At 34.7% G+C, this 25,920-nt stretch overlaps 6 protein-coding genes across 6 annotated transcripts; 1 reads left to right on the top strand and 5 right to left on the bottom strand. All coding sequences in view use genetic code 12, as the record gives it.

Moving 5' to 3' along the window:
- Nucleotides 1-120: 120 nt before the first annotated feature.
- On the top strand, nt 121-795 carry DFJ63DRAFT_336670 (uncharacterized protein; the record flags this gene model as incomplete). Its single annotated transcript, XM_064908419.1, has 1 exon — nt 121-795. The coding sequence occupies one exon, from the start codon at nt 121-123 to the stop codon at nt 793-795; it is 675 nt and encodes a 224-aa protein (XP_064761268.1).
- A 769-nt stretch (nt 796-1,564) lies between these two features.
- DFJ63DRAFT_320195 (uncharacterized protein) lies at nt 1,565-3,379 on the bottom strand. Its single transcript, XM_064907158.1, has one exon. The coding sequence runs from the start codon at nt 3,126-3,128 to the stop codon at nt 1,872-1,874; it is 1,257 nt and encodes a 418-aa protein (XP_064761267.1). The 5' UTR covers nt 3,129-3,379; the 3' UTR covers nt 1,565-1,871.
- Nucleotides 3,251-6,865, bottom strand: DFJ63DRAFT_320194 (cell-wall agglutinin N-terminal ligand-sugar binding-domain-containing protein). The gene has a single exon (XM_064907157.1). The coding sequence runs from the start codon at nt 6,761-6,763 to the stop codon at nt 3,557-3,559; it is 3,207 nt and encodes a 1,068-aa protein (XP_064761266.1). The 5' UTR covers nt 6,764-6,865; the 3' UTR covers nt 3,251-3,556.
- A 2,676-nt stretch (nt 6,866-9,541) lies between these two features.
- Nucleotides 9,542-14,354, bottom strand: DFJ63DRAFT_206167 (cell-wall agglutinin N-terminal ligand-sugar binding-domain-containing protein). Its single transcript, XM_064903972.1, has one exon. The coding sequence runs from the start codon at nt 14,098-14,100 to the stop codon at nt 9,820-9,822; it is 4,281 nt and encodes a 1,426-aa protein (XP_064761265.1). The 5' UTR covers nt 14,101-14,354; the 3' UTR covers nt 9,542-9,819.
- An 807-nt stretch (nt 14,355-15,161) lies between these two features.
- Nucleotides 15,162-19,163, bottom strand: DFJ63DRAFT_314537 (cell-wall agglutinin N-terminal ligand-sugar binding-domain-containing protein; the record flags this gene model as incomplete). The annotated part of the gene is made up of 1 exon (XM_064906387.1): nt 15,162-19,163. One exon carries the CDS (start codon nt 19,161-19,163, stop codon nt 15,162-15,164), a length of 4,002 nt encoding a protein of 1,333 aa, XP_064761264.1.
- A 1,131-nt stretch (nt 19,164-20,294) lies between these two features.
- DFJ63DRAFT_314536 (Hyphally regulated cell wall protein N-terminal-domain-containing protein) lies at nt 20,295-24,335 on the bottom strand (the record flags this gene model as incomplete). The annotated part of the gene is made up of 1 exon (XM_064906386.1): nt 20,295-24,335. One exon carries the CDS (start codon nt 24,333-24,335, stop codon nt 20,295-20,297), a length of 4,041 nt encoding a protein of 1,346 aa, XP_064761263.1.
- Nucleotides 24,336-25,920: the final 1,585 nt, after the last annotated feature.

The raw sequence follows: 25,920 nt of genomic DNA, 5'->3' as shown, positions 1-25,920 counted from the left end.
TTCATATATTTAATAGGGAATCAAATTAAGATCTCAATTCAATTCATATATTAAAATAGGGAATCAAATTACAATTATTTTTTATTTAAAATTTCATCATAATAATTAAATCATTTATCAATGTTAGAATCAAACGAAGCATCAATTTACTACAACTCAAGTCTTCGATTCGACATTTCAACCCAGTTAAAATCATATTTAGAAGAGAAATTAAACAAAGAATTAAGTGATGTTGAATTAAGTGAATTAATTTCAAATCTTGTATTAGCTGTGTTTTCTGAAAACAAAAAGAACAGATTAAATTTTCCTTCTAATATGGTGAACGGTTTCTGGATGTGGAAAATAAAGCTGCTTATAAGAAATTTCTCCCCATTTGATGACGAACAGGTGGTTGATGAATGTAATTTAACAATTGAAGACAATGGTATCTATAGTGTGTGGAATTATAAACACAAACCAATCAATCACTTGAATCAAATCGAAATCACTAGAAAATGTATAAGTGAATTGGCTTATTTCATTGAAAGGTTCATAAATGATGACTATACAAATCAAATTATATTTATTAATCATTTACAGGAACAATGGGTTAAATCATCTAAACAGGAAAAAAAGCAAATAAAATCGAAGCTCGTTGAAGACTTCATTGATTTTATTATTATGCTTGAAAAAATGCCAAACACTGGATTAAGAGATATAATTAACAATGCACAACATAATAGAATCTCCGTAATGGAGATGATTACTATCTTGCAAACGATAATATATTTGATAGACTATCAAATTAAAATCTAATTTGGTTACGAAAATTTAATACTGTTTTTATAGATATATATATTAAAAATCTAATTGTAAGTACTTATATAATTATTGTTAGTAGTAGTTTTATAGAAACAATAATGATAAAACCCCACTTAGACAAGTCTTATTCTATATTGATATAATTTACTTCCGTGATATTGTTAATGTACATCCTTTGTTATATACAACTGGATCACTTAATAATAATTTTCCATCAAATACTTTATAACAAGATACTGACAATTGTGAACAAGATTTTACATGTACATATACTGTAACACAAGTTTCTAAATAGAATTTAATGCCATAAGATCTTAATGCAACTGCATAATCAACATGTTTGAAAATTAAGGATTGTAGGTCTTTGGATTTGATGTTTTAATTATTTCTCAATATCAACATCTAAACGATCAAGTCGTTAGCGAGACATAGTTTCCTCCAAATGATTTGTATAATCTCTTCTTCATCTTCATATTCCTCCTCATCACCATATTCACGTTGACAAATCTAAAGAGTCATACCGCTAATGATTCGCCTAAAAAGTATGATATCGTCGTATTTGTAAAATCAAGCAGCAATATGATTGGTGATATATCAACCATTTGTATTTACCCCAGCCATAATAACATCAACAGTAGCACAAAGTTTTGTCATTCAAAATAATTATAATGTTGATTTATTCCTTTGTGGACTTCCTAACTCAGTAAACTTCATTCCAACTAGAATGAATCTGATGCCATTATATGTACCATTCTGATTTGAAGACTATAGCTTAATAGTTATTGGAAATATGGCTTTCAAGCATATGATTCAGCACTAGATAAATTAAATAAACAACTAAAAAGACGAATTTAAATCAAATAACAGCTTTTTGATTATATATTTGGAAGTTGCAGTGAATGGGGAAATTCTAATTTGATTTCAATAAAACCAAAGTCAACTAATGTAAATATCTAATTATTATGAATAAGGGAATATGTTTTGTTAGAGGAAAAATCAAAAAGCAAAAGGCGGAGGGAAAATAGGAAAAAAAAGGATATAAAGTATCAAGATATTCCCTTCAACTCATTTTATAAAATAGTTCTCATACCATTTATTACAAATATATGTAAAAATTCTCCTGGATTACCATCTACATAGTTATAACTTGGACGGTTCCTAAGAGTGCGTAATCTATACCTAGTTGCTGAATGGTCTTGGTCATAATCTAGACGAACACGAATTGGTGAATGAATTGTAATATGTTGAGCTAACAATGGAACTTCGGTAGTACGTATTCCATAAGCTGAATTTAATCTTTCAGCTTCCCTTCTAGTTGAATCTGGATCTCTTGAATCAACCAGATAAAAAAGTTCAATATCTGAATGAGCCAAATCAAGATCTCCTAACACATCTGATAAAAAGTGGAATTGGCAACCATAACAATACAATACTTTGGCCCATCTCAAAGCTGTATAAAGTCTAGAAATATAATCATCTGAGTTACCTATTAAAGTACACTTTTCAAGCACAGGCATATCTGGAATTTCAATTGCACTACTATCATCTCTTAGAGTCAAAGTCTTAATTAAATGATTATGAGAATTAACCAAAAATGACAAATTATGACATGAAATTATATCATAACTTTCAATACCAAGAGAAGAAAGTTTAGGAAATGTAAGACCTTGAATTTGACCTTCTAAACTAACTTTTTGACCAATATATAATTCTTCTAGTTCTGAACTTAACCAACATATTGGAATTGAAGGTTGACATCTAATAGTATCTTGATAGAAGTCAAAATCGTTTGTAGGGGTATTTTCCGGTATCATATCAGTATCGAATCTAAAGGCAATGATATTTAACTTCATCAAATAATCTAACTTTGGCATCATAAATCTATTTGGTTTTTCATGATCAACAAATTTGAAGATATAAATTTTGAACTTAAAACTTCCTAATTGTTGAAGTGAATTTGCTCTTAAAATTAAATCATACAATGGTCTTTCATCATCATCGAAACCAAGCTTAAAATATAAAGTGACTATTAATGGATTGGTTGGATCATTAAATTTATGGGCATTATCAAATAAAAATTGCAGAGAGTTGTCATAATCAACAGATTGATTATGATATAAGACTTCTCCTTCTAAAGGAATATCAGGAATAACAATACCGTCAAGATCATCAAATCTAGTGGTATCATTTTGAAGAACTATATGAGAGATTCCACTTAACTTTTCTGGTAAGGGATCTTGATTGACATTCTCTTTGTCCTGAATTGAGAATTGGACATCATCAAGTTGCTCAATAATTCTTCTCAAATAAATAGGTATGTCAGACATTGAAAAGAAGTTCAATGTTTAGTAGATATACATTTCTTTAGAATTGAAAGTTATTGGAGGTCTTTTTATTTTCTTTATATAACCATATATTAATCTTTACGCTTTCACATAGAATTTTGTTATGCAATTTAAACTTCTAGATTTGCATCTTTGTGCACTTCCATTTTTGAACATAACATAAATTTGCAACTCCAACGATTTCGCATTCAAATTTGCGCGCATAAACAGTTACTACACTAGAACTCTGAAAGTATTTCCTAAGTAATTATAAGGTATATATCGTCTAGGAAACAACGTAGAAAGATGAAATTAACAAATAAATATACAAGTGAAAGTCGTCCTACAAGAATCAAGCAATGAAAAAGAAGACCGAATGTATATACAAGAAGAGGCACGATTATGACCAGAAAAACTAAACAATAATTAAATTAAAATAAGTGAGATAATATTAAGACCAACAACAACGTAGCCGAATATTTCGCTCTAGTAGCATCACCTTGGATAAAACTAACAGATTCATTTTCACTTTCATTTTCACTTGAAGCATAAATTGTAGTAGTCACATTTTCAGTCTCATCTGAAACAGAAATTGTTGCAGTAACAGTTTCAGTTTCAATCGAAGCAGAAATAGTGATGGTAACAGTTTCAGTTCCACCTAAACCGCGCACTGTAGATATAATAGTTTCAGTTTTACCTAAAGCAGTGATTGTAGCACTAATAGTCTCAAGTTCACCTAAGGCAGAAACTGTAGCAGTATTTAAGGCAAAGTCAGATAACAAACTTGTCTCAGAAGAAAAATGTGAAACTGGTGATGCGTTTTGTACTGTAAGTGATGTACCTTCTGTATCAGCTTCAGAACCTTCTAATGGAACAAAAATGGTAATTTCAGAAGTAATTCCCGAAGGGCCTTCTTCAGTAATGGTTAAGACTTCTGGATTTCTAGTGATCGGCTCAGTCCCTGTAATAACAATGGTGGCCACCACCTGAGATACAATTTCGCTATTAATAGTAAGATTTTCAGCAATTGTAGTGGTTGCCATAGCATTATAAATAGAAGTAACAATAGGAGTTGCTGTAATGATTGTAGCTGCTGTAATAGTAGGGGTTGCTGTAACAGTAGTAGTTGCAATAATAGTAGGAGTTTCAGTAACAGTAGAAGTAGATATAACAATAATACTTGTCGTGATAGTAGGTGCTTCCGTAACAGTAGTAGTAGTTGTAACAACAGTAGTTGCAGTAATAATAGTAGCTGCTGTACCGATGTTTGGTGAAAGAATGGTAGTGGGACTTATATCGATAGAACTAGTTTCCCCTTCCTCAGGTGTCGTTACAATAAGAATTTCAGTAGTAGTGACAGTGACAGTAACAGTTTCAGCACCTGTTGTTTCAGCAGTAGTTGGAATAAACACAGTGAAACTAGTAGTTATAGTTTCCAAAGAAGTGAATGGTACAATTGTAGTCAACGTTTCACTAACTCCATTAATAACAGTTGTGACGATCTCTGTAGAACTAAATACCGATGAAGTGGTATATGTACTAATGATAACTGTTGGACTCACGCTTAGAGTTGGACTCACGCTAATAGTTGAGCCCACAATGACCGAAGAACCAGATGATAATGCTACACATGAATGGTCATCATTAAACGTAGCTTGGATGGAACCATCTGTCTCAGCATCAACACTGACGAATAATCTGTACCCAGTTGGAACACCATAATATGATAGAACGAGAGATGAAGGGCCACAAGAAGCAATACTCACACTACTTAATGTTTCATATGTGGTTGGGAAGTACCATGCATTGAGACTGTTAGTAATGGCCGCAGACCACGACGAGCAATCAATCGAACCATCAGTCACTGATATGGTTATTTGACCTGATCCAAATAAAGAAGTACAATTTCCACCTAATACATAGAATGATTCTAAGTTATTCCAAGGTTGAGGTCTAGAAGCATAGACAAGGACACTTGGATCACCTGGAGATGGACTACCAGCAGCAAATGTAACCGACGAGAGAATATCGTTAAGACCGTCATCGAACGCTATAGACTGAGTACCTACCACAAAAGCATTTGCAGCTTGGATATCGGTAGGAGATGACGATCCTCCAATATTAAACACCAATGGTAAAATAAGCGACCCACTGACGTCAGGATTGGTAAGAATATTTTCAGTGATAGTACAATCTATTGTGGTCTCATCATTTGTAGAACCAGCCATAGTGACGATACAATCAGCGTAATCAATATCATCAACAGTCAAAGATAACGATCCATCAGCTCTCTTACCGATACCACCTTCACCTTGAAATAAATCAAACACATTTGGGAGTCCTATATGTGCTATATTACCAGGTTGAGTATTATCTGGAAATTTGAATGAGAATATGACATCAAAAGCTGGAGCCATTGGGATTGGCATAGTGTAGTATGAGTCGAGATTCACGAATGTTAATGGTGGTAGAGAAGAACTGAATACTCCATATATAGTAGTTGGACCACTTCCTGCAGTGGTACTACCAGATGATATAGCAGTGGTACTAGTTACAATACTAGATACCGGACTTGTGTTTGATTGTGTAGATGAATTTGCACTTTCTTCTGAGGTTGGTGAAGATACAATACTAGTACTTGATCCAGATGTTAATGAAAAAGAATTTAAAGATGTGATAGATGAAGTTATTGTAGATCCTGAGATTAATATTGGAGCAGACTCGGAGGATGAGATTGAAGTGAATATAGAGGACTCTAAAGATGAACTGAAATATATAGAACTTGATGATTCAACAGAAGCTGTAGTTATAATTGAAGTAGTTGAGGTACTATATGACGACACTGATGTTGAAAAAAGCAACAATGAAGTACTAAAAGACGATAGAGCCGTTAACGAAACACTTAGTGAGTGACTTGAAGATGCGAGGAAAGAAGACCCACTTGATTCAGTAATAGTCAATGAAGTCAGTGAATATGTGATAGGGGAAAACGAGCCAGGCGTTGAACTTTCAGTAGACACAGGAATATTTGACGATTCAGAAGGCGATAATTCGGAGGATGACGAAGATGTCTCTAACTGAGAAGCTGACGATGAGCTCGATTCGATACCAGCCGTTGTGCTTAAAGAACCAATGATTGACAATGAGTCATACAATGATGAACTTGTTATTATAGAACTAGATATTGAGAATGATATTGTACTGGTGGATGAATTAATATAGGAGAATACACTAGATTCCTCTATTGATGTCAGATGAAATGCTTGAGTTAAACTTGGTGACATAGAAACAGAATATATAGGAAACGAACTGCTGAAAGACGAGGAACTTGATAGTATACTCAAGGAGGTTGTTGTTTCCATTGAAGATGATTCAGTATTACTAGTGGTGGCGGAGGAGTAAGAATATGTCGAATATAGAGAAGACGTTTCTGTTGATATCAGTTCAGTAGATAAGGATAAACTTGACAGTGACATACTCTGAGAATTGTACGATTCAAAAGATTCAGAAATACTTGATATGGCACTACTTGATACAGTTCCTGAACTTAAACTTGTTGAAAATTGGGATGATACACTTGAAACAATACCCGAAGAAATGATTGAAAGAACACTTAAGGATGATGTTGATGCCGACATTGCACTCGAAGAGCTACTAGATTCTTCTTCAGAAGAGGTAGTTGTTGAAGAGGAACCACTACTTGTTTCTAATGAGCTTGATTGGGAAGTATTTGGGGACTCTATCGAAGACGAAGATGAAGATGAAGATGAAGATGAAGATGAAGATGAAGATGAAGATGAAGATGAAGATGAAGATGAAGATGAAGATGAATACGTGCTAGAAGTTGATGAGTATACTGAACTAGAGGAAGGAAAAGTAGCGGAAGGTGTACTCGAGAGATTGATCGAAGGAGAATTTGAGGTGGTACTTGACGTGGTAGTTGAAAGAGTAGTTGAAGAACTTGAAGACTCAGCAGAAGAAAGACTAGTTGATGTGGTGCTAGAATAACTACTTGAAGAATTACCTTGTGAATAAGTTGACGGACTCATTGATGGTGTAATTGATGGGCTTGTAGAAGGAGTAGCTGAGAATGTAGTAGAAGGTCCCGAAGAAGGAGCAGTTGATGATGTGCTTGATGAACTCCTCGAAGGAGTAATCGAGGCAGAAGTGGAGGAAGTTGTAGAAGAAGTGGTAGAAGGGGTATTAGAAGAAGCAGTAGAAGGTGTTGTTGAGGGATTAGTAGAAGGAGAAGTCGATGATGTTGTTGAGGGATTAGTAGATGGAGTGGTAGAAGGCGTTGTCGAGGGTGTAGTAGAAGGAGTGGTTGATGGTGTGCTTGATGAACTACTTGAAGAAATAATCGAAGACGATGATGATGTAACATTATAAGAAGGTGGCTCTGGAGATAGTATAGTAGAACACAACGCACATCCAACTGGAACAGCTGGAACTGGAGGTGGACCATTATAAAGAATACCATTTGGTAAAAAATCTACCCAGTCCGGAGAGTTGCTCAGAAACTCAAATAGATCCGTATCATATCCAGTACCTATATCGAACATTTGACAGAATGAATCATCCCCACAAAGTAATAGAATTCCTGTTTCACTTATATATATTAAAATTTGTTGAAGTTCCGTTGCTAGAGCGATTACATTACCATTTCCAAAACCACTAACGGAAATTATGCTACTACCTAAGTTAGAAGGTTTAACCAAAATACTGGCATTTTTATCAGCTAAATAATAAGTCTGATTAGCAAAGTCTGCCGAGGGTTCCCACACATGAAAAGTTGAATTGTTTTGAATTGTAATACAACCATATCCACCAATATTTGAAGTTTGATTAAATCCTTTATTATATAAGCAAATTTGTCCATAGTTTAAAACAGTCGTCTCTGGATATAATTCGGCCGAATCACCATTGGATACTAATTGATAAAATACCATTAAGCCATTGTTTATGATAACAGGACAGTTAATCTCAGCCAATCCTTGCCCCAATGCACCATTATAGGCCATGATAAAAACACCGTTGTTGACAAAACTTTTGTTTACGATTTGCAAAATAGCTGCATATGAAGCCTGAACACAATTGAGGGATGCAATACCATCATTGACAAAATAACCTTCACCAGAGATGAAACCAATTTCCGAATTTTGTCCTTCGTAAAAAGACTGATACAGACCAATGAGATAAAGACCACTACCTGTGCCAATGGTGAGATTGGAATAAGTATAAAAAAATTGGAAATCGTAAGCAACAACATATACATTATCATAGATATTCAAACCTGAGATAGCCCCAACACTATTATCATAGACAGTATCTTCAGAAATGGTACTATTCGTCACAACGTAATAGGTATTGGAAGGAGTCGAAACAACAACAACAACATGCTGTAAGAGTAGAGCTAATAATAAATCAATTATTTTCATCTGGTTTTGGCATATCTCAATTTGAAGAGCTGAAACTAAAGAAAAAGGGTAATTTGAAGTAACCGCTGTTAAATATCCTTCTCAATTAGTTCACGATAATGTGGCAAAATTCGATACTTTATGTAAAATGAAAAACCTTACCCACACCCTTAACATGTTTTAAATCCATCGTTTCTGACTATACCAAGAAGCATGTTCCAAATGAAAAACTTTACATTTGACTTTAATTATTTTTTAGTAATACGAAATCATAATAATAATAATAAAAATAAAAACCAATTGTGGGAGGAGTGATAATTCGACGCTCTATTCCAAGTTCCACTGTGCATTAAGAATAACGAAAGGATTTAAACTTGGTGCTAAGCTAGTCCTGTGTTTTTGAAGTAGACAGTTGAGCAAACATAGACCACTATTCCCACAAACCATAACTCCCATTTCCCTTTATTTCTGCAACCATCCCGGGCTCATTCCCTGGACTGGAGAGTTTTAGTGAGTATTGTTCCTTGGAGTGAGTCTCACACTATTAAACCTGAATGGCATAAGCAGGCTTTTTGTACGTAAATAGTATTTCTCTTCGGGTATAGATAATATACAAAAAAAAAAAAAAAAAAAAAAAAAAAAAACCACAATTTTCCACAACCGTTTCCGAAATATTATTTAACCATGTCACTGAATTTAACAATAGTTTTAAAGTAGCCTAGATTCCATATGCTAACAAATTGAATATAATGTTGGCCTACCTAAGGTAATGATATAATATTTGTCTGCCCGCCTGTACTTTACACGGCATATGCGACCCCTAAAAAAATAAGAGATTCTGCCTCAAGAGCAAGATACGAACAAACCTTAAAAATATTATTTACGTCTATTTAAGATAAAAATTATCGAAATGTATGTATGGAGGGTAATTAATTTGAATTTGTTAAATATAATGTATACCAAGCCACCTTTTAATACGAGAAATTGAAGCCTCATGAGGGATTAAAATGATTAATTTGTGAGTGGGTGGTTGTGTTAATAAATGACAAATGTTACCTTTAAAAATAATATAAAACGGAAATTGTTTTTATTACCCAGATTAGAATTAAGATTACAATTTAAATAGAAAATAAAATTTATATATCTAGTTTATTTTGCTGAATATAAAAATTTTAATGAGACAGAATTATCAAGACCTTTACTGACTACCATTTAGCAAGTACGAAAATAGAGAAGGTAGCACCACCATAGGATTTTGAACTATAATATCGACTTATTTAAACTATGTACATCAAGACTAAAGCAAATAACAAAGTAATTGAATATCGGGATCGATTAGCGCTGCCTTCAATGGTACAAGCCTCTGAGGATATTGAAGCAAGCGGGCTAACAGCTAATGAAGATATGGATGCAACTTCCGGAGTCATATCCCATATTGTGGTATATACATTGTTAACTGGGGTAGTATTTTCAGGATTAGCTGGAACTCCTACAATAAAAACTTTCAATTCAATAATTACATTTGGAGCTCCCGTTTCGGTTGTGACTTCCACGATTGTTCCACCTGCTTTAGTTTCAATAACAACTTCAATCGATGGTTCAACATTTTGAGTTTCAACAGCATTCACAGTAGCAGGAGTTGTTGTAATGGCTGCTGTTGCAATGAAGGTTGTTGAAATTATACCAGTCGTACCTGTAGTACTGGTAGTAGTTTCTTGTTGTTCATAATATGTAGTTATCAGAATAATTTCAGTACTAGTGACAGTAACCGTAACAGTTTCAGTAGTGATGTATATCTTAGTGATACTGATAATTTCGGTACCTGTAGTCTCCGTAGTTACGGGAACAAGTTCGGTGAAACCAGTAGTTATAGTTTCCAAAGAAGTGATTGGCACAGTAGTAGTCAACGTTTCACTAACTCCATTAATAACAGGTGTGATGATCTCTGTAGAACTAAATACCGATGAAGTGGTATATGTACTAATGATAACTGTTGGACTCACACTAATGGTTGGACTAACGTTAAAAGATGGACCCACACTAATAGTAGAACCCACAATGACAGATGAACCAGTTGATAATGCTGCACATGAATGATCATCATTAAAGGTAGCTTGGATGGAACCATCTGTCTCGGCATCAACACTGACAAATAATCTGTACCCAGTTGGAACACCATAATATGATAGAACGAGAAATGAAGGGCCACAAGAAGCAACAGTGATACTACTTAATGTTTCATATGTGGTTGGGAAGTACCATGCATTAAGACTATTAGTAATACCTGCAGACCATGATGAACAATCGATTGAACCATCAGTCACAGAAATACTGATCTCACCTGATCCAGTTGAGGAAGTACAATTTCCACCTAACACATAGAAAGATTCTATGTTGTTCCATGGTTGAGGTCTAGAAGCATATACAAGGACGGTTGGATCACCTGGAGATGGGCTGCCAGCAGCAAATATAGCTGACGTTAGAATATCGTTAAGACCGTCATTGAAGATAATTGGTTGATAGCCAGCCACAAAAGCGTTTGCAGCTTGAATATCGGTAGGAGAAGTAGATCCACCAATATTAAATACTAAGGGTAATGTAATGGATCCACTAACTTCAGGATTGGAAAAGATATTATCGTTGACTGTACAATCTACTGTTGTTTCATTATCAGAAGAACCAGCCATGGTGACGATACAATCAGCGTAATCAATATCATCAACAGTCAAAGATAACGATCCATCTGCTCTCTTGGCTATACCACCTTCACCCTGAAATATATCATACACATTTGGTAATCCAAGATGAGCAATGTCACCAGGTTGAGCATTATCAGAGAATTTGAATGAGAATATTCCATCAAAGGCCGGAGCCATTGGGATTGAGGCGGTGTAATATGAATCGAGATCCACATATGATAATGGAGGCATTGAAGTATCAAACACACCGTATATAGTGGTTGGCCCACTTCCCAAAGTCGTAGTACCTGTTGGTACAGAAGTAGTAATACTTGCCATACCGGATGTTGAACTTGAGCTTGAGTGTGTAGATGAGATTGAAATTGCTCCTGAGCTTAGTAAAGATCCAGTATTTGTAGATGAGCTTCCAGTTGACGTATTGGAATTTGGTGATATGATAGAAAAAGGCAATGTAGACTTGGAGGTTGAAATTGACTGACTTACAGAGGATTTGCTTGAGATAAATGGATAAGATTCAAGTGGAGGACTGAAATTATTAGAACTTGAAGAACCCACAGTAGTTGTTATGCTTGAAGCAATACTGGAAGCATATGACGAAGTTGAGGATAAAATTACCAGTGAAATACTTAATGACGACTGTACAGAAAATGAAGTACTTAATGATTTACTCAGTGATGTGAGTATGGAGGAGGTTGTTGATTCAGTAATTATTAATGAAGTAGAATAAGATGTGGTCGGAGAAACAACCAGACCTGCTGTGAGAACAGATGAAATTGATGACTCTGTATATGTTTCACTAGATGCCTCAGAAGTTAATAAACCAATGCTTGATAACGATTCCAAAGAAGAAGCAAATGATAAGGAAGTAGTGGATGATGTAAAGTATATCGAACTTGCTGTTGAATTGATGTATGAGTCAACAGTTGAAGGTGCTGATGATATTGCTAATCCCTCTAATGATGAGACTGAAGATGAGGAAACAGAAAGTACGGGAAAAGAGTAACCGAACGAAGACAATATAGGACTACTAGAAGTACTTTGAATCAATGAACTTGTTGATATAAAAGTGGCCGATTCAATACTAGTAGAGGACGAAGTGAACCCAGAAGAATACGTATTTGAAGGTAATACAGATGTCGATTCTGTATTTGATGATATTGCTTCAGTAGATAACGATACGCCAGAGGGAGAAACATTTGACATTTCAGAAGATTCGGAAATACTTGATGTGGTAGTCTGTGATGTAAAAGCAGTACTAGATGACGTTGATGATATAACAGCTGAAATTGAGCTTGAAGAATTTATTGATGCAGAGCTTGGAGGTGCGTTGGATCCACCTTCACTCGAAAATGTGATTGATGGAGTACTAAAAGATACAGTTAATAATGTGCTTGAAGAACTATTTGATGATTCTTCCAAAGAGGAAGATGACAAATAATCTTCTGAGCTTATTGATCCCGAAGAACTGTACGATAGTGATGTGCTGGATGATGCGGAAGCAGAATAAATAGTGGATGAGATGGCACTGGAAGATAATGTAGATTCTTTAGAAGACGATGATGTTGATGAAGACGAAGTGAAATATTGGGATGATATACCTGAAAGACTGTTGGAGGTTGTGCTTGGAGATTCTGAGGAACTTTCAGACGATGATGACCATGATAACGACTCTGTAGAAGATGGTAGCAGCGAAATGCTACCTGAAGTGGAGTTTGTCGACTTTGAAGTGCTTAAGGATTGCGAAGTACTCGATGACGAATTTGCTGTTGATGGCTCTCCAGAAGAAATCGTTGCAGCAGAAGCGCTAGAGTGAGTGATTGATAATGAAGAAGATGATGATGATGAAACTGGTGGTCCTGGAGGGGGTATACTAGAACACAAGACACAACCAGCAGGAACATCTTGACTTGGAATTGTACCTGTATAAATTATACCATTGGGAGCAATATTTTCCCAATTAGTGGAATTAATCAGCAACTCAAATAAATCAAGATCATACCCGAGACCAATATCAAATATTTGACATATTAAGTCCTCTGAGCAAAGTACTAAGGAACTTCCGTAATATAATATAAGAGGTTGGATACTAGTAGTTAAAGCAAGTACATTACCACCTCCAAAACCATTGATTGGAATTATGTTACTTCCAACAGTCACATTAACGAAAATACTAGAATTCGAGCCACTTAAATAAATGGTTTGATCCCGAGAGATTGCCACAGGGTTGTCGATATAGAAGGTTGATTCTTGAATTGTAATGCAACCATTACCTTCAAAAATTCCTGTTTGATGGAAGACTTTATTATATAGGCAAAATTGTCCACTATTAGAAATTTGCCCCAAAACTACTAGTGCATCACCATTATTTACTGATTGATAAAATATCAGTAAACCAGTATTTGCAATATTACCAAATTCACACTGTCCATGCGAGAATTGACCATTATAAGCCACGATTAATTGACCACTGTTTACAAACAGACCAATATCAGCACTATCGGCAGCATAAGCAGGACCAACAAAATTATAGATAGGTGAAAGAGTAGCCTCAACAGAATTAAGTGATACTATCCCACCATTATTAACTTGATTGAGATTGACATTCAATGCGTCAGCAGGATTAGTGGATGTGGACAGGGCAACAATATAGAGACCAGCATAATATTCAACAGTAAATTCTATAAGTACAATAAATGAAGTGATACCATAACAATAGAGATACCCCAAATCTATATTGAGTTGTTCAAGATCAGCGTCAGAATCGTAAACAGTATCCTGTTCAATAATAACGTTTCCGATTTGAGAATGAACGATAACAATATGTAGGATTAAGGTTAGTAGTAGATAAATTAGTTTCATCTCTCTCAAACTTTTTCCAATTAGATACTTATATGAGTTTAAAAACAAAGGGGCAGTATTTGTAATATCGATTGTTCAACTTTTTGAAACAGTTATTCAATGGGCTTAATACTTCTTATATAAGGAATTCTCCGCTCAATTCTCTACAAAGATTAGTTTCGAAATAATGTAAATCAAACTACCCCTCTGGTTGATAAACATCTCTAATTATTATTTATATATTCAACATTGCAAATAAAAAAATAAAAAGTTTGAGGAGGAAATTGACATACGCAAATATGTGGCATCAAGAAACTCAAAAGAAATCAACCCCATTATATGTTGATGGTGCTCGGTTAGTTGAATTGAAAGGTGGAGGGGAAGATGTTCTGAAGGCATTAGTATTCACTTCTATGATCCATTACCTGAATTTGTTTGTTTACTTTCCTGAAATCAGTTGAAAGAAACTTCAGAACCTAATTCACTGTAAATTAAGTTTATTCGTTATTTTCTGCTTAATCGGGATTGATTAGATTGGATGCCCGGTCCGTCTTTTATTGTACAGGGACAGATGCGGCGAATGCGTATCAGCAAGCAAGGATCTAACAATCGAAAAAAGATACGAAATAATCGTAAAGTTGCTGATTAAAAAATAAATGGAAGGAAAAAAAAAGGGATATTTATTCGGGGTATTGTCAAGTCTATTGTCAACCATCTGTAATATACTACTGGAAAATACACTATTATTTCAAGCAATGGGGGGAAATGGCTTTAATCATTGGATTGAACTGGTTTAACTATGTTTTTAAGCCACCAATTCATATCATTCCAACTTAATTACTGGATAATATACTGATTATTTGAAATTTCAACTTCATGAGGGGTTAAAGTAATTGTAGGGTTTTTTATTAAATGATAAAACTAACTTTTAAAAATAATATAAAACGGAAACTATTTTTATTACCCAGATCGGAATTAAAGTTACAAGTTACACTTTAATTTTAACTAATTTATACCCTGTGAACCAGGAGTGAGCTATAATATATACTTTTATTTTTAATCAACAACAAAGGAATATTAATTTAAATTATGTACATCATGACTAAAGCTAGCAATACCGTGAACGAATATTGGAATCTATTGGCACTTCCTTCAATAACACTTACTTCTGGGGACACTGAAGCGGCTGGACTAGTAGCAACTGCACTGATAGCTACTGAAGGAATAGGTCCAACTTCGGAAATAATAGCCCCTGTAGTATGAACATAATAAACTGGGGTAGTATTCTCTTCAGTACCTGTAAATTCTTCTATAGAAATTAACGATTCAATAGTTAGAATAGAACCTACTGTTTCAGTAGTAATTTCTACAATTGTTTCACCTTCTTTGGTTTCAGTGACAATTTCAGTTGTTGGTGCAACATTTTGAGTTTCTACAGCAGCTACTGTAGTTGCGATTGGGGTTTCAATCCTTGGAGTAATGACAGTAGCAGTAGCAGTAGTAATAGCAGCAGTAGCAGTGGTAATCGCAGCAGTAGCAGTAGTAACTGGATGACCAGGACTGGTATTCGCACCTTCTTCTGGACAGTAGGTAGTCTCGATGGTGGTTACGATTACTTCAGTAGCGGTGATGGAACTCTCTTGGCCAACTGGACAGAATGTAGTAGTGATGGTGGTAGTAATAACAGTTTCAGTGGTGATGTATGACTTAGTGATTTCAGTACCTGTGGTTTCAGTAGCAATTGGAATAAGTTCAGTGAAACTAGTAGTTATAGTTTCTAAAGAAGTGATTGGTAAAACAGTAGTCAACGTTTCACTAACTCCATTAATAACAATTGTAATGATCTCTGACGAACTAAATACCGTGGAAGTGGTATATGTACTGATGATAACTGTTGGACTAACACTAATAGTAGAACCCACAATGACAGATGAACCAGACGATAATGCTGCACATGAATGATCATCATTAAAGGTAGCTTGGATGGAACCATCTGTCTCGGCATCAACACTGACAAATAATCTGTACCCAGTTGGAACACCATAATATGATAGAACGAGAAATGAAGGGCCACAAGAAGCAACAGTGATACTACTTAATGTTTCATATGTGGTTGGGAAGTACCATGCATTAAGACTATTAGTAATACCTGCAGACCATGATGAACAATCGATTGAACCATCAGTCACAGAAATACTGATCTCACCTGATCCAGTTGAGGAAGTACAATTTCCACCTAACACATAGAAAGATTCTATGTTGTTCCATGGTTGAGGTCTAGAAGCATATACAAGGACGGTTGGATCACCTGGAGATGGGCTGCCAGCAGCAAATATAGCTGACGTTAGAATATCGTTAAGACCGTCATTGAAGATAATTGGTTGATAGCCAGCCACAAAAGCGTTTGCAGCTTGAATATCGGTAGGAGAAGTAGATCCACCAATATTAAATACTAAGGGTAATGTAATGGATCCACTAACGTCAGGATTGGTAAGTATATTACTATTGACTGTACAGTCGACAGTGGTCTCATCATTTGTAGAACCAGCCATGGTGACTATACAATCGGCATAATCAATATCATCAACAGATAAAGATGTTGTTCCATCTGCTCTTTTAACTATACCACCTGTTCCCTGAAATATATCAAACACATTTGGTAATACTAGATGGGCAATGTCACCAGGTTGAGCATTACCAGAGAATTTGAATGAGAATATTCCATCAAAGGCCGGAGCCATTGGGATTGAGGCGGTGTAATATGAATCGAGATCCACATATGATAATGGAGGCATTGAAGTATCAAACACGCCGTATATAGTAGTTGGTCCACTTCCCGAAGTTGGAGAAGATTCAGCACTGGTAGTTATACTACCATTTGTTGATGGAATTGAATTTGAAGCTATGGAAGACGAACCTAACGTAGTTCCTGAGATCGATATTGGTACACTTTCTGAAGATACACCGGAAGTAAATAAGCTTGATTCAATAAAGGATGAAATTATAGAAATAGAACTGGAGGAAATAAAAGTAATAGACGGACTAGTGGAACTTATAGAAATAGGTGGACTTGTTGAGATGGATATTGAAGATGAATAAGATGAACCACTTGATTCATTGGATGTGAAAGATGTCGTTAATGAAGTGGTGATTGATTCAATTGAACTAGGACTACTGGATGATTCACTCAATATAGTAGAAGCACTAGTGGAAGAGATACTGTATTCGGTACTAGTGCTTATCGATGCAGTTCTAGAAAGAGTCTCTGATAATAGAGAAGATGACGGGTATGATATTGTCGAGTTGGAGTATGGGGTGATAGTTAATGAGCCTGATTGGGAACTTATAGACGTAGTTGAAGTTGAGACATATGATGATGGAATTGAAACCAGTGGAAATGATGATATAAATGATGATAAGGTATTGGAAGTTATTGTACTAAATGAGGAGATGGCGGATGGTTGTATAGAAAAAGGAGTTGTGGTTGAAGTAATTAAAGAAGAGGCCGAAGAAGGAGTTATACTAGTAGTTGATTCTATAAGCGATGTTGTTGATGAAGAAAATTCGGAATGTGTGGATGATGTTATCATTGAAGATGTTTCTGCATTTGATAATAGAGCAGAAGATGGAAAAGATAAACTATTTGATGTCAGCGATGAAGAACCAGGATTAGACGAAGCAGTAGAAATTGAACTTAAAGTATTGGATGATAAAGCAGTTTCAGAAATATTTGACAATGTTGATGCTGACTGAGAAGTTGAAGATTCTGTAGATGAAGCACTCGTTGATTCAAACGTACTGGATAATGAAGAACTGGATAATGAAGTACTGCTTGACGGTAATGAGCTATTGGTGGCTTTAGAAAGTGACGATATAGAAGAAGTAGACAGTATCGAGCTACCTGATGACGACGAACTACTATTCAGTGACATTCCAATGGAGGATGATGACGGTGAATATATGGAAGAAGACCTTCTTGAAGAATATGAAGAAGTGCTTGAAGAATATGAAGACCTTCTTGAAGAATATGAAGAAAACCTTGAAGGGGAAGAAGAAGAAGAAGCAGAACTAGAAGAAGTAATACTAGAAGAAGAAGTAGTTGAGATAGAACTTGGAAATATTGGCAATTCAGTAAAAACAGAACATCCAAGTGGTATACCAGGATTTGGTGGTGGATCGGGATAATAAACCCCATACAGTCCTAATTGATTGTTAATCTCCGTTTCAAAAACCAAAGAGTTATAACCTTGACCAATATCAAAATCTTGACATCCTTGACCAGACGAACAAATGGTTAATATTCCCAGTTCATCATAATTTATGCTTTGAAGATTATCATCTAGAGCTATGATATTACCATTTCCAAATCCTGCAACTGTGATGGTTTCGGTTCCGAATGCAGGATAAACAATGATCATGGATTCATCACCTGCCAAAAAGAATGTTTGACCTTGTAAATATGACAAAGGACTGGTTATTTCCATGATTCCTTGTTGTTGAATTGTAATACAACCCACACCATTGATTTCTGATACTTGATAGAATCGTTTATTATAAAGACAAATTTGACCATTATTTGTAAAAGTACCGTCTAATATAACAGAATCAGGATTAGAGAAAGCTTGATAAAATGTCATTAAACCATTATTAATTATGGAAGAACCTGAGATATAATTTGCACCTCCGTTCGTAATGCCGCTATAACCTAAGAACATTTCTCCATTATTTATAAATGAATTCGTAGCTGAAATATAAAAATAATTAGCAAGAAACGAACTGATAGTTTCCAAAGTAACTGAACCATTATTGGTAAAATCACCAAGTTGGTTACATAATGAGAATTCTGCACTACCCAGATAGATCAGATCATTAATATAAAGATTTCCTCCAGTTTCAATGATGATGTCTCCCGCAATCGATACTTCTGTAACACCAAGAATTGCCAAATAAGTATCATCATAAATTTGTACACCACCACTAGATATTTCATAGTTATTATGTACAATTGTATCCAGGGAGATTATAACAGCTAAAGCTGTAGAGATATGAAACACTAAGGATAATAAGATAGTAATTCCTCTCATAGTTTTGCTGTAATTATGAATGAAATCATTCGACGAAGTTAAAAAAAAGAGGCTATAGTGCTACATCAACCATTTTAACTGAATATTTGAACTATGTTATCGCCAAAAAGGAGTTGTTTAAGCCTCTCTCGTACGGTTTAATTTTAATTTAATAACTGATTCTGAAGTAAAACCCCTCATAAAGTTGTAAAAAGAGATATCTGAAAATTATTTTCTTTCTCACTTCCCCAATAAAAAAACGAAGATCCCTATAAAATAAACTCTTAAAAAATATATATAACTTTAGGTTAAAATTGTTGATTTTAGGTCAAGTTGAACCGATTGAACCAATCAAGTGGCATATGTTGCGGATTCTGCATCTCAATATCCTATTTAATAATTAAAGGGGGATAGTGCAGATTAACTACCCTTCTTACTTAAATTAGTTTAATTCCAGATTTGGGACAATTTTTATTTTTTACAATTTTTTTTGGTCCTGCCGGACGCCTTGCCACAATTAAATATTAACACATTTTAATAGTATTTAGTTTTAATTGGTTTATGAATACGACAAATGAACATGAGTGGTTTCTGGAAATTAGAGAAACTATTACTTATATGTGTCATTCAATTCAACTTATTGCGAGTTTTTTCAAGTATGGTGAAGTTACTCTTATCGTAACTATCCATGCCTAAGAAACTTAAGATTCTAAGACACTTTTTACATATTGTGATATATTCATAAATTCTTTTGAGCAATAGCCACATATGTTCATCTACTAAAGTTAAATTCATATAAACTTCAAATGATACAGGAATTTCATGCCTCCGGTCATTGTCTCTAATAAATTATAAAAACTCAAATTTAAAAGTAATTTAAAACGGAAAGTATTATTATTACCCACATTAGAATTAAGATTATAATTAAGATTATGATTAAGATGTAACTTTCAGCGCTCCGAATTATTAACTTACTGTGAAAAAAGAATTAGCTACGAAACCAGAAAATATTATATGTATATTTACTTTCAATTACCAATTATAGATATTCAGGTAAACCATGATTGTTGACGCTTTTAAGCAGTATAATCTCGGAATATAATTTAATCTTGACATCTTTATTCAAAGAAGTCAACAATCAAAATGATTAATTTAGATAATGGATGATAATAATAAAGTTAGCAAAAATGTGATAGAATACTGGAATCTATTAGCAGAGCCTTCGACGGGACTAGTTTGTGGGACCACTGAAGCCGTTGAACTAGTAGTAACTAAAGGAATAGTTCCAACTTCAGTGGCGAACACCTCTGTGGCATATACATTATTAGCAGTGGTAGTAGTCTCATACGTAGTTGGAACTTCTTCTACAGAAATTGTTGATTCAATAATTATGATTGAACCTTTTCTTTCCGTTGTAATTTCTACAAGGGTTTCACCTACCTTGGTTTCAGTGACAACTTCAGTTGTTGGCGCAACATTTTGAGTTTCAATAGCAGCAACAGAAGTAGGAGTTGAATTTGACATTTTAGCTGTGACTGTAGTAGCAACAATAGCAGTGGTAACAACTTGACCAGGAATGGTATTTGCACCTTCCTCTGGACAATACGTAGTCTCGATGGTGGTTACGATTACTTCAGTAGCTGTGATGGAACTCTCTTCACCAACTGGGCAGAATGTAGTAGTAATATAAGATTTGGTTCCACCACCAACTGTTATACCTGTAGTTTCAGTGGCGACAGGAACAAATTCAGTAAAACTAGTCGTTATAGTTTCTAAAGAAGTGATTGGTACAACAGTAGTCAACGTTTCACTAACTCCATTAATAACAGTTATGATAATCTCTGTAGAACTAAATACGGATGAAGTGGTATATGTACTGATGATAACTGTTGGACTCACACTAATAGTAGAACCCACAGTGACTGATGAACCTGATGATAATGCTACACACGAATGCTCATCATTGAACGTAGCTTGAATAGAACCATCTGTCTCAGCATCAACACTGATGAATAATCTGTACCCAGTTGGAACACCGTAATATGATAGAACAAGAGATGAAGGGCCACATGAAGCAATACTCACACTACTTAATGTTTCATATGTAGTTGGGAAGTACCATGCATTAAGACTATTAGTAATACCTGCAGACCACGATGGGCAGTCAATCGAACCATCGGTCACAGAAATACTGATTTCACCTGATCCAGATGAGGAAGTACAGTTTCCACCTAATACATAGAATGATTCTAAATTATTCCATGGTTGAGGTCTAGAAGCATATACGAGAACGCTTGGATCACCCGGAGATGGACTACCAGCAGCAAATGTGACCGATGAGAAAATATCGTTAAGACCGTCATTGAAGATAATTGGTTGATTGCCAGCAACAAAGGCATTTGCAGCTTGAATATCAGTAGGAGAAGTAGATCCACCAATATTAAGCACCAATGGTAAAATAAGAGATCCACTAACGTCAGGATTGGTAAGTATATTACTATTGACTGTACAGTCGACAGTGGTCTCATCATTTGTAGAACCAGCCATGGTGACTATACAATCGGCATAATCAATATCATCAACAGATAAAGATGTTGTTCCATCTGCTCTTTTAACTATACCACCTGTTCCCTGAAATATATCAAACACATTTGGTAATACTAGATGGGCAATGTCACCAGGTTGAGCATTACCAGAGAATTTGAATGAGAATATTCCATCGAAGGCAGGAGCCATTGGGATCGAAGTAGTGTAGTATGAATCAAGATCCACATATGATAATGGAGGCATCGAAGTATCAAACACGCCGTATATAGTAGTTGGTCCACTTCCCGAAGTTGGAGAAGATTCAGCACTGGTAGTTATACTACCATTTGTTGATGGAATTGAATTTGAAGCTATGGAAGACGAACCTAACGTAGTTCCTGAGATCGATATTGGTACACTTTCTGAAGATACACCGGAAGTAAATAAGCTTGATTCAATAAAGGATGAAATTATAGAAATAGAACTGGAGGAAATAAAAGTAATAGACGGACTAGTGGAGCTTATAGAAATAGGTGGACTTGTTGAGATGGATATTGAAGATGAATAAGATGAACCACTTGATTCATTGGATATGAAAGATGACGTTAATGAAGTGGTGGTTGATTCAATTGAACTAGGACTACTGGATGATTCACTCAATATAGTAGAAGAACTGGTGGAAGAGGGACTGTATTCGCCAGTTATACTAGCGCTTATCGAAGCTGTTCTAGAAAGAGACTCTGATAATAGAGAATACGATGGATATGATATCGACGAGTTGGAGTATAGGGTGATGGTCAATGAGCCTGATTGGGTACTTACAGACGTGGTTATAGTTGAGGCATATGATGATGGAATTGAAACCAGTGGAAATGATGATATAAATGATGATAAGGTATTGGAAGTTATTGTACTAAATGAGGAGATGGCGGATGGTTCTATAGAAGTAGAAGCTGTACTTGAAGTAATTAAAGAAGAGACTGAAGAAGGAGTTATACTAGATGATGGTATACTAGTTGATGGTATACTAGTTGATTCTATAAGCAATGTTGTTGATGAAGAAAACTCGGAATGTGTGGATGATGTTATCATTGAAGATGTTTCTGTATTTGATGATAGAGCAGAAGATGAAGAAGATGGAGAAGATAAACTAGTTGATGGCAGCGACGAAGAACTACTCGATTCACTGATAGAAGCAGGTTCAGACGAAGCAGTAAAACTTGAACTTAAAGTATTGGATGACGAAGTAGTTTCAGATATACTTGACAATGTTGATGATGGCTGAGAAGTTGAAGATTCTGCAGATGAAGTACTTGTTGATTCAAATGAACTTGATAATAAAGAACTGCTTGATGTTAATAGATTGGATGACGATATACTTTCAGAAATACTTGTCAATGTTGATGAGGACTGAGAAGTTGAAAATTCTGTAGATGAAGTACTTGTTGATTCAAATGAACTTGATAATGAAGAACTACTTGATGGTAATAGGCTAACAGTGCCTGAAGAAAGTGAGGATATAGAAGAACTAGACATTATCGAGCTACCTGATGACGACGAACTACTTATCAGTAATATTCCACTCGAGGATGACGAGGATGAATATATCGAAGAAGAACTTGTTGAAGAAGAAGGAGAAGAAGAAGAAGAAGAAGAAGAAGAAGAAGAAGAAGAAGACGTAGTCGAGATAGATCCAGGAAATATTGGCACTTCAGTAAAAAGCGAGCATCCAACTGGTATACCAGGATTTGGTGGTGGATCGGGATAATAAACCCCATACAGCCCAAACGGATTATTAATCACCATTTCAAAACCCAGAGAGTTGTAACCTTGACCAATATCAAAATCTTGACATCCTTCACCAGAGGAACAAATGGTTAATATTCCCAGTTCATCATAATTCATGCTTTGAAGATTATAATCTAGAGCTATGATATTACCATTTCCAAATCCTGCAACTGTGATGGTTTCGGTTCCGAATACAGGATAAACATTAATCATGGATTCATTACCTGCCAAAAAGAATGTTTGACCTTGTAAATAAGACAAAGGCTTAGTTATTTCCATGATTCCTTGTTGTTGAATTGTAATACAACCAACACCATTGATATCTGCATTTTGATATATTCGTTTATTATAAAGACAAATTTGACCATTATTTGTAAAAGTACCTTGTAAAGTGACATAATCATCATTAGGTAAAGTTTGATAAAATATGATTAAACCATTATTAATTATGGAAGGACTTGAGATATAATTCACACCTCCGCTAGCAATGCCGCTATAAGCCAAGAAAATTTCTCCATTATTTATAAATGAATTCAAAGGTGTAATATAATAATAACTAGCAAGAAACGAATTAAGACTAACAAATGTAACTGAACCATTATTGATAAAATCTCCAAGCTGATTACATAGTGTGATTGCCAAATTATTAATATAGGTCAGATCATTAGTATAAAGATTTCCTCCAGTTCCGATGATGACATCTCCTGTAATTGTTGTTCCTGTATCATCAAGAATTGCCAAATAAGTATCATCATAAATTTGAACACCACCACTAGATATTAAAAAGGTATTATATACAACTGTATCCAGGGAGATTATCACAGCTAAAGCTCTAGTGATATGAAACACTACGGATAATAAGATAGTAATTCCTCTCATAGTTTTGCTGTAATTATTAATGAAATCATATCAAGAAGTTGAAAAAAAAGAGGCTATAGTGCTTCTTAGACCATTTTAACTAAGTATTTGAGCTGAGTATTTGAACTATCTTCTTTTCTCGTATCTATCCACCAAAATGGGGTAGTTTGAGCCTCTCTGATACGCTTTAACGGCAAATTTTACTGGTTCTGAAATAAAAACCCCTCATAAAGTTGTAAAAAGACATAACTGAAAATTATTTTCTATCCCCATTCCCCCAATAAACAATGAGATACGAAGAATCCTATAAATAAGCTCTTAAAAAATATATGTATGATAAATCATACTTTACGATAAAATTGTTGATTTAGGCCAAGTTAAAGCGAATCAACCAATCAAGTGCTATAGATTACGGATTACTCATTTCAATATCCTGTTTGGCATATAATAAAAAAGGGGGTAGTGCAGTGGAACTACCCTTCATACATGAATTAGTTAAATGTCAGATTTGGGACAATTTTTATTTTTTAAAATTTTTCTTTGGTCCTGCCGTCCGCCTTGCCACAATTGATTATTAACACATTTTAATATTATTTAATTTGATTTGGTTTATAAATACGGCGAATGAACATAAGTGGTTTCTGGAAATTAGAGAAACCACGACTTATATGTATCATTCAATTCAACTTATTGCGAGGTTTTTCAAGTACGGTGAAGTTATTGTTATCGTAACTATTGATGCCCACAAAACTATAATGCTAAGAGTCTTTTTTGCCTGTAATTATGATGAATTCATAAATTTCTTTTAAGCAATAGCCACATTTGTTCAACTACTAAAGTTGAATTCATATAAACATCAAATGATACATGAGTTTTCTATTAAGACTGAAATATACATAGTCATTATTAGATTAATGGGGGTATAATTCAAATTTTGCAACAATCACAATGAAATTCACTATATGTTTATATGCACACTATATAAACACGTGACTCGATTGGCGCCAAGACATTAACTAAACGAACAACTTTTTTTTATTGTGAGAGGCTGAAGTATGCAGGATCGAGCCATAATTAAGAAAAAAACGATACAACAAGTACAACAGTTACTGAAATAACACCAAATTTTAAGTTAAGACCAACAAATCATTATATGTAAAGGTGTCATTAGACCGACGATATAAACTCAATATTGATCACAAGAGTTATAATGACTCTTCCGTCAATCAAAGACGGGCGGTACTTAAAAAAAAAGCATAAATGTAAACAAAATACTACAATTATAGCTACTGTAAATATTTATAGATTATACTTTTCATGGATTATGAGCTTAAGATTTAAACTAAAACTGCTACTGCTCCTCCTCCTTCTCTTCTTCTGTTACATACTTGTGGTTTCTTCTTTTCAAATATCGTTCAAGTTATATTTTTAAATTAATTTATTATATTTATACCATTTTCTCTTCTTTCTTCTTCTTCTTTCTTCATTATATATCCCCCTCCTTCATTATAAGCCATTAAATTTTTCAGTTCCCACTCACCTCACTTTTTGTCTGTCTGATCATAAAGTGTCTGTTTTTTAGAATTTTTTTGTCTGTCTGTCTGTC

This window comes from Scheffersomyces coipomensis (assembly GCF_036884675.1).
Source record: "Scheffersomyces coipomensis strain NRRL Y-17651 chromosome Unknown DFJ63scaffold_5, whole genome shotgun sequence".
In the NCBI taxonomy this organism is placed as follows: domain Eukaryota; kingdom Fungi; phylum Ascomycota; class Pichiomycetes; order Serinales; family Debaryomycetaceae; genus Scheffersomyces; species Scheffersomyces coipomensis.
This window is presented reverse-complemented; position numbering and strand designations above follow the sequence as displayed.